At 42.6% G+C, this 17,890-nt stretch overlaps 1 protein-coding gene across 4 annotated transcripts in view; it reads right to left on the reverse strand.

Moving 5' to 3' along the window:
* The window catches only part of ppp2r3a (protein phosphatase 2, regulatory subunit B'', alpha), a 41,602-nt gene that overhangs the window by 16,321 nt on the left and 7,391 nt on the right, over positions 1-17,890 (reverse strand). For 2 of the 4 annotated variants that reach the window (XM_088432484.1, XM_088432483.1), the window contains exons 2-3: positions 1,961-4,086; positions 957-1,873 (exon numbers count right to left, since the gene is read on the reverse strand). In XM_088432484.1, the coding sequence (XP_088288610.1) occupies positions 957-1,873; positions 1,961-3,461 (2,418 nt within the window). In that variant the 5' untranslated portion in view covers positions 3,462-4,086. Of the gene's footprint in view, positions 1-956; positions 4,087-17,890 lie in introns of all 4 variants that reach the window. The other 2 variants (XR_015867730.1, XM_088432482.1) reach the window with 1 other exon arrangement.

Genomic DNA, 17,890 nt, shown 5'->3' on the forward strand with positions numbered 1-17,890 from the left:
GAGTTCAGAATGCAACACATTGAGTATGCAAAAAAACAAAACAACAACACTTGAGCAGAACACATGCGCAGGTCCATTTACACTGTGGCGACAGCAAGTCTGTTTGCAGGATGCCATAGTACAGGGGGGGCGGACAGATTTAGGTCCCACACACACACACACACACACACACACACACGCGCACACACACACACACACACACACACACACACACACAGACACCTCCTTCCACCAGGGGAGGAGGCTAACCATACAGCTAGCACTAGTGGTGCCAACAACTTAACCCCCCTCAACCCCCCGCAAAACCGCCGCACCTTCCATCAAGCAGCTCCAATTGGGTGGCCCGCCACATGGCAACACGAGTTACTCAACATGCCCAAAATACTGGAAGAGCGCCGGCCAATGACACGGATGAAGTGTTGGCTCATTGCAGGCTGACTTTTTGACTGGAGGTGAATGTGGGACACAGGGACGCACCCTGGATCTGTCCCCGGTTTTCACACTACAGTATAAGGAATTGTAAAGGTAAGGAATTGTTACAAAATCGTTGTACAAACCAATACAGGTTTTAGATTTTAGATCCTTCAAAGTAAGGCGGGATAACGCTATTCCACATTTTAGTATTTTCTCAGGCAGTGTTATGATGTGGATGATGCTATGCTTTGTGACCTTGAATGACTCAGTTCACAGCAGTGGATTCAAGTTAAACAACCAAAATGCAGAGGTAAAAATTGAAGAATTTACATGGCGACTGTGATTTTTTTCGCGCCCCCCCCCCCCCAATGAAAACTCGAGGTTTTTGTGCTGTATAAGGCGCACTGAATTATAAGGCTCACCGTCAGCTTTTGAGAATATTGAAGGCTTTTTGGTGAGCCTTGTAGTTCGGAAAATATATTATAGGCTTTTTCAGACACGCGCGGTCAATCAAGCGAGGAAAATAATGAATTGGAGCCTACCCTGATGACTTCAGGAGTCTGCTGGATGAGCAGGTTGGAACCCGTGTCTCTCAAAAGCGGCGAGTCCCCGATGGTGACAGCCGGATCTCTCTCAACTACCACAGGCGGGCCGGACCCGGCGGGCGAAACTTTAGGCGCTGCATCGTTCCGCACCTCGGAGAGGGATCGCGAGCTTGTAGGTGGAACGGTGGATTTGGCACGTACCAAAGGGACTTCCGAAACGGTGTGTTTTGCTTCCAGTGTCGCAAATTTAGGCACAGATGTGGATACAGCCTCGGGTGTAGGCTGATTTCCAGATAAAGCCGTGCATACTTCTTCCCCTGCAGTTTTTTGTGTCCGCGCAGAGAGTTTGGGCGGTATGGCCGGAACGGTTATTGTCGGAACCGATTCCACTGAATTGGACGAGGGAGCAATTTGTACAGCCGAACTATCCGTGGGGGTGTCAGGCCTCCCAGTGGAGGCCAGCGTGCCCTGCAGGAGCTTCATGACCTCGCGTTCCTTCCCGCTGTTCCTCTCAGCGCTTCCGGTGTTCCCCGTCCCCGAGTCCACAAGCTCCTGGGCAAAACTCTCAATGCTCTCCAAGATTCTCAACAGCAACGCGCCGTCCTCCGGCTCCTCACCGACGAGAGGACCGCGGTTGTCTACCTGAGGGGTTTTGGAACTGGTGACGTTCATGTCCGGGTGGCTCGGAGGAGTTTTGACTTGGAACTGAGACATTTTAGGCTGTGCCTGGGCATCAGCGGACATGATCCCTAGACCGCCGCCGCCTCGCTTGCGGGTCTTGATCGGAAGCGGTGGCTCAGTAGTCCTGGGGTTGCTCATACTCTGGGAGAGAGTCTCTAGATCCATGAGCAGTTTGTCAATGTCTTCGTTCCTGGGTGGCGGCCTCGTCTGATCGTGGACAACGCCGGTAGAGTCTAGTTGAGATTGATACACAGATTTACTTGATACGTCTTTGTTCTGGGGTCTATGATGTGAGTATGTGATCCGTTCAGACATCTTACCTGTATCGACATCTTCCTCCTCAATGTAGAGCGCCTCCAACGGGGTTCCCGGAGGGGTATGGGTGTACGGTGGGGTCGGGGAGGTTCGAAGACGGGACGGCGAGTGTGTCGGAGAGCGACTGGACGGAGAAATTGAGACAGGAGTGGGAGATAGATTCTGACGCGTAACGGAAGAGGGAGGATGCTGTAGTCCATTGGTTAGCGCTTTGGATGCGGAGCTCTGGACGGAAATGTGAGGAGTGGATGACGACAAATGAGAAGCCGCCTTGGAGTTCGGAGAGGACTGCACTACGTCCTCGTAACGAGGGGGCTGCTCGCTGCCAAATATCGGTGAAAATGGCGCTTGTTGAAGCGTGTGGAGACTGTTCACCAGCTCCATTAGATCTCCGTGCCCACTCCCGGGTGTCCCCAGACCACCCTGCCCGCTCCCTCCGATTCCTTCCAACTCCAGAGGTAGTCTTTTTAGGTACATGCTAAGTCGGGTCATCAAGGCTCTGTACACGCTATCCGGACTGGCCCCTCCGTCTTGGGGCCCTCCGCCGGCCTTGCGTCGGATGCACTGCTTGATGATGTCGGTGCATTTCTTTAGGTCTTCTGAGCATTTGAGCAGGATGTCAAGGCAGGCGCGGATGTCTTCCCCACCAGCACCGCCGGCACCTGCCTCGCCCCAAGTTTTTTCCAGAAGACGGGCAATCAGGTTTTCGTCCCCTAGAGTGTTGCGGTAAAGGGAGGCCAGGGTGTTCACGCTTTGGTCCGGTGACCCGCTGCCGCCTGAGCCATTTACTTTCACGATAGATGACAGGGAGCCGGAACCGCCCTTCGCTTTGGTCTCCAAACAGGGCGGTGCGTTCTCATCGTTGGGAGCGGCGGCGGTTCCGTTTGTCGTACTGCCGGTGGAGACGTTGGAACTGAAATGGCCGTAGATGATCTCCAGATCTGTGGACCGACGGCTGAACGAGTCGGGGCGGACCTTGCGGCCTTTCCGGAAGGTGACGTGGCTGGAGGAGGAGAGGCGGAGCTTGTCGAAGGAAAACTCTTTGAGCTTGCCGCTGGCAAGGTTGATGGCCTCTTCGGTGATGTCCTTGAGGCTTCCGTAAGTCCCGCAGCTCAGATTGCCCGTCGATCCTCCGACACTAGGATTCTTCTTTCCTCGCCACATGCTGCTTTCCTCAAACAAATTGCCATTGCTCCCTGCTCTCTCCAAACCGCAGTGATAACCCGTGTCAATGGTACCGCTTGTTTTACCGTGGTGAAGGATCTGTTGGGCGGCGAGTGACCTGGAGTGTCCCGACGGGCCGTTCAGGTCGGCGTAGGGTGAGTCTGGCGCTACCAGTAACTCGGAGCAGGTGCCGTGATGGGCCACAGAACATTCCAGCCCCTGCGATTGCGCTCTACACGGGCCGGAACAATAGTGCACAGCGTGGGAGTGCGTGCGCCGGTCCACCACCACGCTGTTGTAGCAGCTCACGCTGCTCACCACCACACGGTAGGCTGCTGCCATGGTGACCAATGTCACCAAACTAATCCGTCAGGGCATAGACCATGCAAAAAAAAAAAAAATCCAAGTCCAATCAAACGTCTTTTGAAGTTTTCTCAGATGAGTCGCAGATTCTTTCGCACGGAATCCTTTAAAAAGTCCCGTTGCAAAAAAGAGACGTAAGATCTCTGGGCCTTTTAATAACAGCTGCAAGGTTCTTCCTGCTTCTCCGCTTCCTCCCTCGCAGCAGCTCGTTATCCGCTAATGACAGCGAGGCAGGACGGCGACAGCGGAACATCCAGCTGGGCTATCACCCTTCCCTCCAAAGACGCAACCCCCACGGGCCTCATCCGCTGCCAGCGAGGCTTCGGCATGGTTCCGCACTTGGCTCGTCGCCTCGTGCAATGAAACGCCGGACAAAATCCTTTATCGCCTCCTCCTCCTTTTTTTAAAAGTCCCCAAGCCGCGGAGAAGTACTCGCTAATTCCGACGCAGCTGCGGAATAGCGGGGGACCGAGCGCAGATGGCCCACTGCCCTTTTCCCGGCTCTCGCCGCTTGCCCTCAGTCGCCGCTCGCCCTCAGTCTCACTCTTCGAGTCTCTCGCCTCCGGGGGAGGCGTTGCGCTTTTCGGGCTTGGGGGGGTGCCACCTAGGATTCAGCAGAAGGAAAGGAGAGGGGTGGAGGTGGCAGGAAGGGTGAAAGGGAACACAAGAGAAAACCGTTAGGGCAGTGGTTCTCAACCTTTTTTTTAGGCGATGTAACCCCTGTGAAATAGATTTTCGTTAAAGTACCCCTTAATCAGTGAAAAGCATTTTTGGGGAGACTTAAAACATACCATCAGTGTCTGATTTACTCAACTTTAGACCCTTCCAATTTTCATTTGTATTGGTCCACAAAAAAAAGAATCAAACTTAAGTGTCCTCTTTTGGACCATTGAAGAAATATGTTATCAAAAAGAAATAGTTTCATTATTATTACATGTTTTTCCACAAAAGAATAATCAATATAAAGTGTCAGACCTACTCTAAGAAAATTATAAATAAGGATTTGTCCACAGAAAAATATCAAACATAAAGTGTCCTGTTTTGGGGTTACGGTAGAGATCTGTTCACAAAAATAAATGATTAACTTAATAACTCATAATTATTTGTTCCCCCAAAGACAGACCTGTTCTCAAAAAGAAAAAAATAAATAAAAATGTGTCCGCAGAACGTAAAGTGTCCTCTTTTGCGTTCACACAAATAAATAATTAACGACAGGTAACGAGAGGTGGCACGTGACAAGTTGGGTCCAACCATTCTAGTGGGGAGAATCTGAGTTTTTACAATAATAAAATTAAATAACCTACTGAACGACTACTATAATTTGCTTTTTGAACTTATACTTTCCTGAAACGATTCAATCGTTATTTTTAAAGTATTTTTGCATGTCTGTTTAATTTTCAAGTACCCCCATTTGAAAACCGCTGCGTGAGGGTATTCATGACAACGATCAAGGATATAACTTGAAAATCTTTGTTTTTAGGTTTTAGATGTCCAACTTCTAGCTAAACAAGCACCGTTGAGGAGTAATGAATTTCAGATTCCTATCAGTTAGTCATCACAGAGCAATAAAATAAGACCTGTGAACACAACACTTAACCCAATAGATAACACATGTCCAGCTGAATGTTGAAAAAAATATCCAAATAGCAAGATAAAACATTTGTGCGCATTTTACGTTCATATTAGCTAATTTAGCGCGGTTTAAAGGTGCCTGGGAAAATAAACATTCGGTGTATAAAAATAATTCGGTGTCAAAGAAAATCATTCTCAGTCCGGCACGTGAAACAGACTCGAAAATTTCATTCGTCTTCCTCGTGTTCTTGCCTCCCCCCTCTTCCCTGGAGTGGCGCTGACTCAGCACATTCCCATACGTCATAAATCAACATGCGTAAACCTTACAGCTGCGGTGGGACTCTTGTAGCGCTTCAAAACGCACGAGCAACTTTGTGATAGAAAAGACCAAACCTCAACAACAACGAAAAAGCTCATATAAAGTAGGTTTGAAGATATAAAATATCCTTGGAGCTATACAGCAGATGGAGTGACGTAGATTGCCGGAATAGCGCTGCGCTTTGTCGCCGGGCAGAATTCATTCTAACTGCCATCGGGGGACATATTACGGAATATTATATCATAAAATCGCAGACGTATTTTTATGTTTTTATTGGTTTTAGGATTCCAGTCATTCAATCCAAGTCCATTTTTTGTCTTTTTTTTGTAGAGTTACTGTATGTATGTGTGTGTATATATATATATATACACACACACACACACATACAGTATGTGTATGTATACACACACACATATATATATATATATATATATATATATATATATATATATATATATATATACACACACTGTATATACACACACACATACAGTATATGTATGTATATACACACACACACACGCTTTATATATATATATATATATATATATATATATATATATATATATATATATATATATATATATATATATATATATATATATATATATATATATATTTCAGCTTTACAGTTATGTGTATATAGTGTATATATATAGTGTAAACCTTACAAGATTTATGTCTAGATTGTCTTTGGGAAAATTGCGCCAATAATGATAATACTGTAAAAAAACTTCACAAATGTATTTGTGGGGACGGTTGACCACAAAATGAGCTGGAGTCCGAGTCGCTTTATGTTCCAATTAATTTGCTCTTAATTAGAAACTACTGCTTTAATTCAAACTTATTGCTCCTTTCACCAATGTAGCATTAATGTCATTAAACTACATTTGCTGATACCTACAATTAGTCCTGTTAAAATTTGTATATATTTATATAAATGTGTATATATGCGTGTGTTTGTGTGTTGAGCTGTGTCAAGTCCACCTTTTTTAAAACTCATTCAATACCAAAAACGTTTTTTTACATTCAATCTCATGTGGTTATACACAAGTCCACCCCCACCTCCCAAAAAATATATAAAATATTATACACTGTATACTGTACTATTATATGTGTGTATTTGTGTATTACTTATATAAAAAAATGTAGAATATATATATATATATATATTTTTTTTTAATTAAAATATACTGTCCTAATATATATATATATATATATATATATATATATATATATATATATATATATATATATATATATATATATGTAGAACGTACACGATGGAGTTTGCCCAACATCGGTTGTCACAAAGTGATGTAAGCGTTCCCAATAAATTGTCCCGCGACGGCGGCATGGCGGCGCGATGATCCAATCGTAAATGACTGAGAAGTTTGGCACCCGCAAGGCGACGGAGCCCCGGAGAGTCCCGATTTAGATTTTAGGATGAGGGCGTGGTCCGTTGCCGGGGGGGGGGGGCGGTCGCCGGGGGCGTCACGGCCCGTCGTTACCGGGAACGCGACCGCGCTCCTCGCCGTCTCCGTGGCAACGGGCGGTGGCGACAAGGGGTTTGCGGTCAGAAACCCTAATCTGCTCCTCATATGACCCGCTGACGGACAGCGACAGCGGTCCATACACACGCAAAGACACACTCCGCCGCGGAGGAGGCGTCTTTGAGACGCCATTTGTGGACGGCGCCGTTCCCATCGCACTCGGCCTCCAAAGCGCCATTTGCAAACGCGCGGCAGTCCGGAGAGTGGAAAAGCTCAACTTTGCTCATTTACTGCCTTTCCGGTTACGAGAACTTTGGACGCAGATGAAAGACTGTTGCGTCAGCGGATAATTATACTTAGTTGGACTCTAAATCCGTTTTTCTCCTTAGGAAATAATGGAGATAATTTATGCGCTCAAGAATGACCCAAGTTTAATAATGGTTGGAAAAAAAAAACATCAGCAAGAAATACTGAAAAATGAGGTTAGGGTTAGGGGTATTTTTTATACATGTATTTTGGATTTTTTTTTTTTTATGGCTTTCAGAGAGAATACATACATTTTGTAGAAATTGAATTTTGAACATTTTCCCCCAAAAAGTTCTCCATATTAAACGCAAATTTTCCAGAAAGAAATTAAACAGAAAAATCTTACATGAATAAATACGTTTTTTTTTTTAATCGATGTGTTTTGTATTTTTTTTTTTTAGAAATAATGTATTTTTTCAGAGAAAATGTTGACATTTTGTAGAAATTTAATTTTTTTTCAATTTTCCCTAAATTATACTGTATATTTTCCAGAGTAAATGCAAGTTTTCCAAAAAAAAACCTAAAACAAATAAACAGAAATATCTTACCTGGATAAAGTTTTTATAAACATATTTTGTATTTTTTTTTTAGAATTATTGCTTTTTTTCAGAGAAAATATATCTATTCTGTAGAAATTTAATTTTTAATATTTTCCTCAAAAATATGTACAATTGAATGACATTGCTTGGCGTTCAAAAAAAAAGTGTCAAATTTGTCAGCTAATCATTTTCACATATTATTACTTTATTCATATTATTATTTATCTCTTATTTTTTACCATCATTTATTTTCATGAATTCTTTCATTTCAGGCCAAATCTTCAAAAGGTATCGTTACAGAGTATCGGTGCGTACTGAAAGAGTGATACTGGCATGAATCTGGGGGAAAAAATAGTATCTAATAATAATAGCAATAAAAACAAGTCACATGAGAGGAACTCTGTGCCTATTTCCGATGTTTTGAAGCCTTACTCATTTTCATTCATGTTTGCTTTTCTGCTTTTTCGCACGCGCCGTCGGCGCTCGGGTGTGCGCGCGCGCCTTATAAGGCTTTTAACCGTAAGCCAAGTGGTGAGTCACAAAAACATCCTTTTCCTCGCCCTCCGCGCTTCCCCAAAGGGTAAATTTGCCGCGCCGTCCTTGGGGGCCGCTCGCTCATAATGAGGTGTGGAGCTATTCGCGCCGCCTTTCTGTGTGCGTGTGCGTGTGTGTGTTTTGTGCCGAAGGGGCCGCCGCTCGCGAGTGCTTACATCAAAGAGAAGTGACGGACGGCCAATGAAAAAGCAAAACACACTTCATGCATTTTAACGTTCACACATGCGTAATGACAGGTCTCGCCACTTCAACGTCTTACTTTAATTCAAAGCCCCCCCCCCCTCCTCCCAGGTAAGACTAAAATCTTTTTTGCACCCCCTCGGGAAAGACAAAACCTTTTGTGCCCCCCCCACCCCCATTGGAGAAGGACTATTTTAATTCAATAGTTACATATATATAGTATATTAATTAATAATTATTAATAATTAATAATAGTTATATATATATTATATATATATATATATACACACTGTATATACACACACATACAGTATATGTATAATTATTAATAATTAATAATTATATTTATATTATATATATACAGTATATATATATATATATATATATATATATATATATATATATATATATATATATATACACACACTGTATATACACACACATACAGTATATATATATATACATATATATATATACATATATATATATATATATATAGTGTATATATATATATATATATATATATATATATATATATATATATATATATATATATATTTTTTTTTTTTTTTTTTTTTTTTTTTTTGCGTACAAAAATACGCACAGAGACGACGCCAAAGACTACAAAGGCAACTCCGATTTCGTCATTGAAAAACTTGAGCCAAAACGGCCGTTAGCGTGCTCTTGCGATTGTTCCAAAGAGAAAGAGGTGTCGATTAAAGTGAGAGAAGAAAAAGATGAAGAATGCCCTTGAGGGGCTGGAAAAGGTCAAGAGTGGAGACACGTATACAAGACATAAGTTGAGATGAAAAGCCGGGCGGCCATTTTGCCAGAGGGGGTGCGACTCGGGTCACATGCACAAACACTAGTCCGGGAATAGCCTCCCAACACCGGGGAAGAAAATAGCCCAGTAACAGAGGATGTGCCACTGTGCGTGTGCGTGCTTTGGTTTTGCCACGTGGTGGGGACAAAATCCAGGCTTTTTACTGTCTTTGTGGGGACCGCTTGAACTTGTGGGGACCTCTTGGTCTTGTGGGACCATGTTGGTGGATCCCACAAGTTCAGAGCGCTTTTTGAGAGTCGAGACTTGCTGTTAGAGTATATGTGTGTGTCCTCACTATGGTAGAAAATCCATGTGTATGTGTGTGAGACTGCTCAGTGTGTTGTTTGTATTTTATCCGTTTATCAATTCACATTGTGTGTGTGTTTTGTTGGTTTTGCTACATGATAGGGACAAAATCATTGGTTTTAAGTAGTTGTGGGGACCGCTTGGACTTGTGGGACCATTTTGGTAGACCCCATAACTTCAGACTTTCTTTTGTGCGCGTTTGTGTGCTGTTGGTTTCGCAACGTGGTGGGGACAAAATCACAGGTCTTACTGTGTTTGTGGGGACTTTTGGACTTGTGGAGACCTCTTGGAATTGGGGGGGACCATTTTGGTGTATCCCAGACCTCTTTTTGATTCGGGTCAAAAATTCCCCCATAAATAAAAAAATACAACTCCAATACAAGTACTGCAGTTAAACAAGTATTTGCTCCAATCGCTTTTAGTTTCTGTTTACACTGCGTAGGACTAAATTAGCATCGCGCTAACATCTAGGTGATCTATTAGCATATGTTGGAAATGTCTTAGGACTGAGTCACAATGCGCATACAGTAAACGGAGAGCGCTGCACACATCTGTTTGTAATGCACAAAGATTTACGACATGAGGCCACCGAAGCTGGATTTGTGGACGCCGATTGGTGTCGCACAAGGACATCACACATACGTGTGCACACGCACACACACATATAGACATGCTCAACGTGGTGATCTCATGGGGGATACAGTGTGTACTGTACACACTGCCAATGGGTGTGATATATTCGCATTCTCGTGCACGCACACAAACGCACCGCTGGTCTTTTGTTGACACCTGGAGGAAAAGGATAGTGGGCCGGCATGACAGCAGAACAAAAGGTAATAGCCGCAGCGTCTATGACTCACCGCGCTTGCAATTGCACGCTCGCATGCTTTTGAACAGTGATACACAAATGGATTTTAATTTGGTGCGTTTCCTGGCGCTAACAGCACGTTTTTCAAATTGAGAGCAAATTAAGAGGAACTTTGAGCCACTTGTTGCTAAAATGGGTTATATGACTTTTTCTCTGCCCAAAAATGCACACTCGGATTCTCTCACATGTACTCAAAACCACGTAAACCTTCTTACACACACTCGTTCTCTCGGAAACACCCTCTCACATGGTGTTCTAGCATGATGCCATACTCACTTATTCAACACTTGTACACTTTGATGTTCCCAAACTCACATACACACGCGTTCATAAACACTGTGCAGAATACAGATTACCCCACACACAATCTCTCTCATGTATAAGCACTCTCACAATTCACAAACTCACAATACTCAAACACACACACTTAGACACTCACACTCTCTTACATTGTATACTTGTACTCTCATACAACACACCCACACTTAGATGCTCCCAAACTGTCTTACATACCCACTCTCTCATTACACATCTACATATTGACTGTTTAACTTCCTCTCACTAACACATACACTCATTCTCTCAAACAACACAATATCCCACATACACTCTCATATATTCTCTAAAAGAATCTAATGTGTGCTCACACATACACACACTCACATACACACACATTCTCTCACACACTGTCTCACATTGAGTTATAGAATGCTGCAGCACTCATTTATACAACATACACAGTTTACTCACACTTAGACATTTAGATGGTCCCAAACTCTCTCACATACAATGTCAGCGAGTGAAATAACAAACTCACAACTGCTAAATTTCCTCTCACACACATATATCCCACATAAGCTCACAGACATTGTCTCAAAGAATCTCATGTGCAGAAACGCACACTCATGTACTCACACTCTCTCACATTTCCCTCAAACACTTGTCTTAGACACGCTCCCACTCTCCCACATAGCACGCTGCCACTCTCATGCAGAACACCCACGCTGAGATGCTCAAAAACTCTCTTACATACTTGCTCTCTCATAACACAGAATAACTCACATTTACACATACACTCACTCCTCAACTTCCTCTCTCACATACACACTCATTCTTCGCATATCACGATACCCCACATACACCATACATTGTCTCTAAAAGAATCTCACATTAAGAGCCTCTCTCGCTCTCTCTCACACACACGGCCACACAAAACTACAATCTCTGAAAATTCATCCTGAGATTCTCAAATGAGCACATACTGTCCAAATCTCTCTCTTTCAGACACACACAAACTACAGTCTCACACATTGGCATCCACACACTTGTGTAAGGTGGCAAAAAGAACACTCCTTCATTACAGCAGCCCGCTGCGAGCCAGAGGCTGAACGCTAGCCTCGTTTGACGCATACACACACAAACAAATGGCGTGTGTAAAACCCCAGCGATTCACAAAGAAAATATATCAAGGAGCCAAACGGCTATCTTCTCATCATACAATAAACTTCCGCTAAACGCTAACATCCGCATAAGCAGAAAAAACACAGAGCTGAACAATGACCGTGACCAGTTCTTCAGTACCCGCATTTCCATTCGGCGGGGTGCAAAAAAAGCTACAACGCCTCCGCGCGGCGAGAGCACAAACAAAACGCCCACACGCGCAAAGTTTGCGCATCAAACTTGTCATTTTTGCACAACGGCTGAGATTAGTTGACTTAAGCAACTCCCATCTTGCCGGGTCGGTTCTACTGAATATGCATGAAAATGTTTATTGGAGACAGATTTAGCCGGCGTTTATTTGCATCCAAATCAATCGGGCGCTTCCTCGTAGAAGCGGTCATAAATTCAACAGCGTCGCCTCCGTTCAAATCGAATGGATTCGAGCTTCGAAACGCATAACCAAGGAAGAGAACGGCAAAATTATTTATTATTTATCCTCTGCCTCAAAGATCGATAGAAGCCTTGTTTTAAGTGGCCATTTAAAAATTGATCTCAGCTTGCTACAAATGCATCGTATGTGCGGTGAAAAATCTATCGGGGGAGAATATGGGCCTCCTGCGCTGGTGTCTGAGGAGGGGCGCCACAAAAGGTGAGAGAGTGGAATCAAGGGGGAGACTATGGAGCAGTCCCTTGGAGACACGCCGACAAACAACAACAAAAGAGACATATTTGATCAGAGAGGAAACAGGAAGCGGGAAATCGAGCAATACAACAAAGTGGAGAATGTGGAGCATCTCGAAAAAGACATTCTAATAAAAAAAAAAAATATGGAAGACAACATAGTTTTCCTGTTTTATGTTCCGGGATTGAGGAGAGCAATTTTAAGGAGACTAAGGGCAGTAAGAAACCAGAGCGCTGAGCAAAGAGGAGAATGCGGAGCAGCTGGAACAAGAGATTCTAATTAATGCGTAATATATACAGTGGATTTACATTGAGCGGAGGAGAATATGGGCCTCCTGTGAGCATTTCTGAGGAGGCGCGCCTTATCCGACACAAAGACTGAGAGAGTGGAGTCAAGGGGGGAGACTATGGAGCAGTCCCCTGGAGACACGCCAACAAACAACAACAAAAGAGAGATATTTTATCAGAGAGGAAACAGGAAGCCGGAAATCGAGCAATACAACAAAGTGGAGAATGTGGAGCATCTCGAAAAAGACATTCTAATAAAACAAAAATATGGAAGAGAACATAGATTTCCTGTTTTACGTTCCGGGATTGAGGAGAGCAATTTTAAGGAGACTAAGGGCAGTAAGAAACCAGAGCGCTGAGCAAAGAGGAGAATGCGGAGCAGCTGGAACAAGAGATTCTAATTAATGCGTAATATATACGGCGGGTTTACGTCGAGCGGAGGAGGTGCGGGTTTTTTTTTTGAGGGTCTATAAATAGGATCTGACGCCAGAGGGGATAAGGTAGCCCCAGTACCCTGATTCAGCCTAAACGACGGATACCGAAGATCCCCTTCTTGACTGTGGCGGTCTCGCTTTCACTGGAATTTGCATGCCTAGCTGGCCACGTGGACGAAAAATTTCACAACCACTTTCGCAGGTGACAAGCGGACCCTTAATTGAACTTTGGCGTGATATGCTTAAGTTACGCTAATTATCAAAAATTACCGAAAATGTCGGCGACTATGACGTGTTACGCAAGTATATGAGATTTTCATTGGGTAGCGTTCAACTTTAAGGGGACACTTCAGAGAGAATCCAAACGTGGCAAGCTAACGATGCTAACTGGCTTTGTTTACATGGTGGGCGCCTCGTAGCTGTTAGCTAACTTGTATTAACCTGACCTTTACTTTCTTTAAAACAATTTTGATTTGAAAACATTTTAGTTTTGCATGTATATTTAAACCAACGCAAAAAAAAAAAACTTAAAAAGTTAGCAATGTTCAACTTTCAGGGGAAATTTAGAGAATCTAAGTGGCAAGCTAGCAACGCTAACTGGCTTTGCTTACATGGCGCACACCTCTTAGCTGCTAGCTCACTTGTACGAACCTGAACTTTATTTACTTTAAAACAATGAAACAACTTATTTTGAAAACATTTTAGTTTTGCGTAAGTGTGTCAAACAATGCAAAATAACAAACTCATAAAAAGCTAGCAATGGTCAACTTCAGGGGACATTTCAGAGAGAATCCAAAAGTGACAAGCTAACGATGCTAACTAGCTTTGTTTAGATGGTGCGTGTCTCGTAGCAGCAAGCTAACTTGTACTAACCTGACCTTTACTTTCTTTAAAACGATATTACGACTTATTTCGAAAACATTTTAGTTTAGCATATATACATGTAAAACAACGCAAAATAACTCACTCACAAAAAGTTAGCAATGTTCAACTTTCAGAGGATATTACAGGGAGAAGTGCCTAAAGAATGGATGTCGGCTTTTCAGATCGTCATCTTAAATCTCATCCAAATGCGACAAAAACACGGTACTTTTCATTAATCTACAAAATTATGTTAGCAATGATATAAACGTAATAGGGCTAAATTTAGAATTTAAACTGCTAAAGTGTGACTTATTTATGACTTATTTATAAGTGTGACAGGTTTGTTTCCCCTTATATGCAGTCATTTCCTGTATGGAACCGTATGTGATGATAATTAATTTTCCAGTAAGTAGTAGTAAAAATAGTAATGACTTTTTTGAGCATATTTATAAAGTAACGTTCACAACACTGGAGCTAAGAAGGAGCCAGAGCGGCATTCTCCATCGCGCTCGCCCTGACTGGAGCTCACACCACTTTCAATTGTGCCGCTACAAATTATCCCGTAAATCACTGCATCTTCACGACCGCGATGAAATTACAGAGTCTTGACAATGCATGTGCCACATCAACAAATTCCAAGTCATGTTTGTTCTTTCTCTGCGCTCCGAGGCCGAACCTTTAATTAGCGTGCCGTCAAAAAGGCTGCCGCACGTAACCGGGCTGACTGTCGATTTGATCTTCAGAATTCCTCCTCGAAAAACACAAAAACTTCAGTAAGAATCAGACGACCCGGGACGATGATTTTGCCATTCGTGGCTGTCGCTACGAGTATAACGACGCGGTACGTTCGGGGGCGGCCGCGTGCCAATACCAGAGCCCGCGACGTCGGAAACAACCCGGGTCCTCCGTTCCCACGGCTCAGGCTCGGCCGCGAGCGGTCGACCAAGTGGCGGAGCAGACGGGTCGCCATCCGCCGCGCCAAAACCAGCTGTCAGCTCCGATGAGGGCGGGCCGAATTGAAATCCTTTCCTTACAATCCAAAACCGGGGCTCTGTTAAAAATGGTTGTTTGTGTAATATATATTATATATATATATACTATTTAATGTCTTTATTTAATCATTTAAATTTAAAATTAAAATGAATGCAAATAAATAATTAAATTAATAAATAAATAATCACAAATTTTATGTATTTATTAATTATTATTATTTATTTACATTCATTTTCATTTTAAATTAAAAATTAATTAAAATTATTATAATTTTTTAAATTTTTATATATATATATATATATATATATATATATATATATATCAATATATACTATTTAATGTCTTTATTTAATCATTTAAATTTAAAATTAAAATGAATGTAAATAAATAATAATAATTAATAAATACATAAAATTTGTGATATGTAATCTGAAATCTATCATCTATAACTACAACGGTAAAACATTTATTATAACATTGCAACAATGATCAACACTTGTTATTATTCATTATGCAAGTATTATTGTTAAATGCATTAATGGCCTTTTTTTCTGCATGAGTTTGAAATGTCCAACCGCATTTGAATGCATCTGGTTCTCATGTCAATAGCAAGTGGAGATTTGGATGTGGCGAAACTCTGAAATTTACTCAGCAAAGATTGATGAGAAGGCGGTTATTTCCATGCGAGATTTTAAGTCTATGCCTCAAGTCTCTAAAATGTCAATGGCGGACCACAAAAAAGCCCCCAGGCCCGCAGTTTGGACACCTCCGAGTTGAGACAGTGGACAGAAGAAGGACGGAAAGCTTCAAACTGTTATTAGCTGTTCTTGCTGTTGCTTTTACAAACAGCTGGGTGGGTTATGAAGGAGGGGGGGGGGGGGGGCAATATTTCCATCCAAATGTCAGGGGGATTTTAAAGAAAACTTTCCAAATGTCACGGGGGGGGCGGGGGTTGAAAAGTCTGGAGGCTCCCTAAACAGCTGGCCTCAAACGAAACAAAGGAAAAAGGAAATGAAGACCTTCGTTCCATTTTTTTACCTTATTAAACAAAATTGAACAAAAGCTGGTCACCGCGGCAACGCAAGATGGCTGCCCTCTGGCCACGGCCAGGGAAGGCCAACCGGGAGCCCAGCTTCTACCGTTCTTACGCTGCGTGAGTCCATTTATCCAACCACTACCTCCCCCCAAAAAAAAACAAAAAAACTCAAAATTTCACGTTGCTATCTTGTTTTTATCTTCTGCTCAGCAAAGTGCTTTGATGTGAAAAAGAAGAAAAGGAGCTTTGTGTCAGGATTACGTCAGCTTCCAAATGACTCAGACAAGCCGTCAAAGTTCCTCAGATGCTCTCATCTGACGAGGGAGGGGGGGGGATCCGGCAGTGTCGGTAACCATGGTAACCTCAAGGATGCAGTGTTGAAATTCCAACAAAATGCAATACACACGCAGATGTCCCAGCGCATGCCAGTGGCTTTCATTTCTGCTTCCTGTTCCTGTGTAATGGACACACGTCCCAATATTTTTGCCCTTTGTCCCTAATATAGATGCAAAGTGTAATTAGCATACGACTGGAACAGCCCTCAGTCTCTTTACGGATCACAAATATTTCCTTATATTGGGAAGAAAACTGAAAATGAATTCTACATTTTTTTTCCCCCCACAGCATTCCAGTCCACATTCTCCAATTTGCTGCAATGGATAGTTTTCCTACTGCCCTTAGTCTCCTCTCAGATCAAATTTGTCACCTAATAGTTTAAGGTAAATACGAAAAAAGTGTCCTGGGTGTTAGTTCTCAACTGAAGTTTTTTTACTTCAAGGTATCCTGCTCCATAATCTCCACTTAACTGCAGTGCCCTATTTTCCTGCTGCTTTTAGTTCCTCATGGATGGAAAAACATTTATGATGTAATGTAGTAAGAGTCATGCATCATCACTTTGGACACTGAGGTTTGATACTTTAACTTAATATACTTCCTGCTGCCCTTAGTCTCCTTATAGATGCTGTAAAAATCAACTCCTTGTACTAAAGTAATTACAAGCATCTTGCACTTTAGTTCTTGACCCTGCAGATATACAGCTCACAATTACAGTCACTCCACAGTCTCCACCTTGCTTCTGGTCGCTATTTTTTCTACTGCCCTTAGTCTCCTGGCAGATTGAATTCATCATCTAACGGTGAAAGGTGAAAAACAGGAAAACAAGCCTTGCTCCTTATTTGGATTTTAAGGATATAAGGTATCATTCTCCAAAGTCTCCACATGGATGCAATGACCCATTTTCCTCCTGCCCTTAGTCTCCTCATGAACAAAAACAATATCCTTATTTTAAGATGTAATTACGAGAATTGTGTACCTTAGCTCTAGACGCTTCAGTTTTATTGTTCGCAATTCATGCGCCACAGTTTCCAGATAGCTGCAGCAGCTAGTTTTTCTACAGCCCTTAGTCTCCTGGCAGATCAAGTTCTTCATCTCAAGGTGAAAGGTGAATACGGGAAATTACTATTGCACATCAGACTGAAATGCTGAAATGTATTCTGCATAATCTACACTTTGTTGCAGTGGCTAATTTTTCTATAGCCCTTAGTCTCCTGGCAGATAAATCCTCACATAATGGTGAAAGGTGTACACCAAAAATGAGTCTTGCACATCAGCTCTACACACTGAGATTTAGCTATTATACTCCATCGTCTCCATTTAGTTGCAGTGGCTAATTTTCCCGCAGCCCTTAATCTCCACAAGAATCTTTTTTGCC

Source organism: Hippichthys cyanospilos, chromosome 14 (assembly GCF_059441005.1).
Source record: "Hippichthys cyanospilos isolate Australia breed blue-spotted pipefish chromosome 14, RoL_Hcya_1.0, whole genome shotgun sequence".
NCBI lineage: Eukaryota > Metazoa > Chordata > Actinopteri > Syngnathiformes > Syngnathidae > Hippichthys > Hippichthys cyanospilos.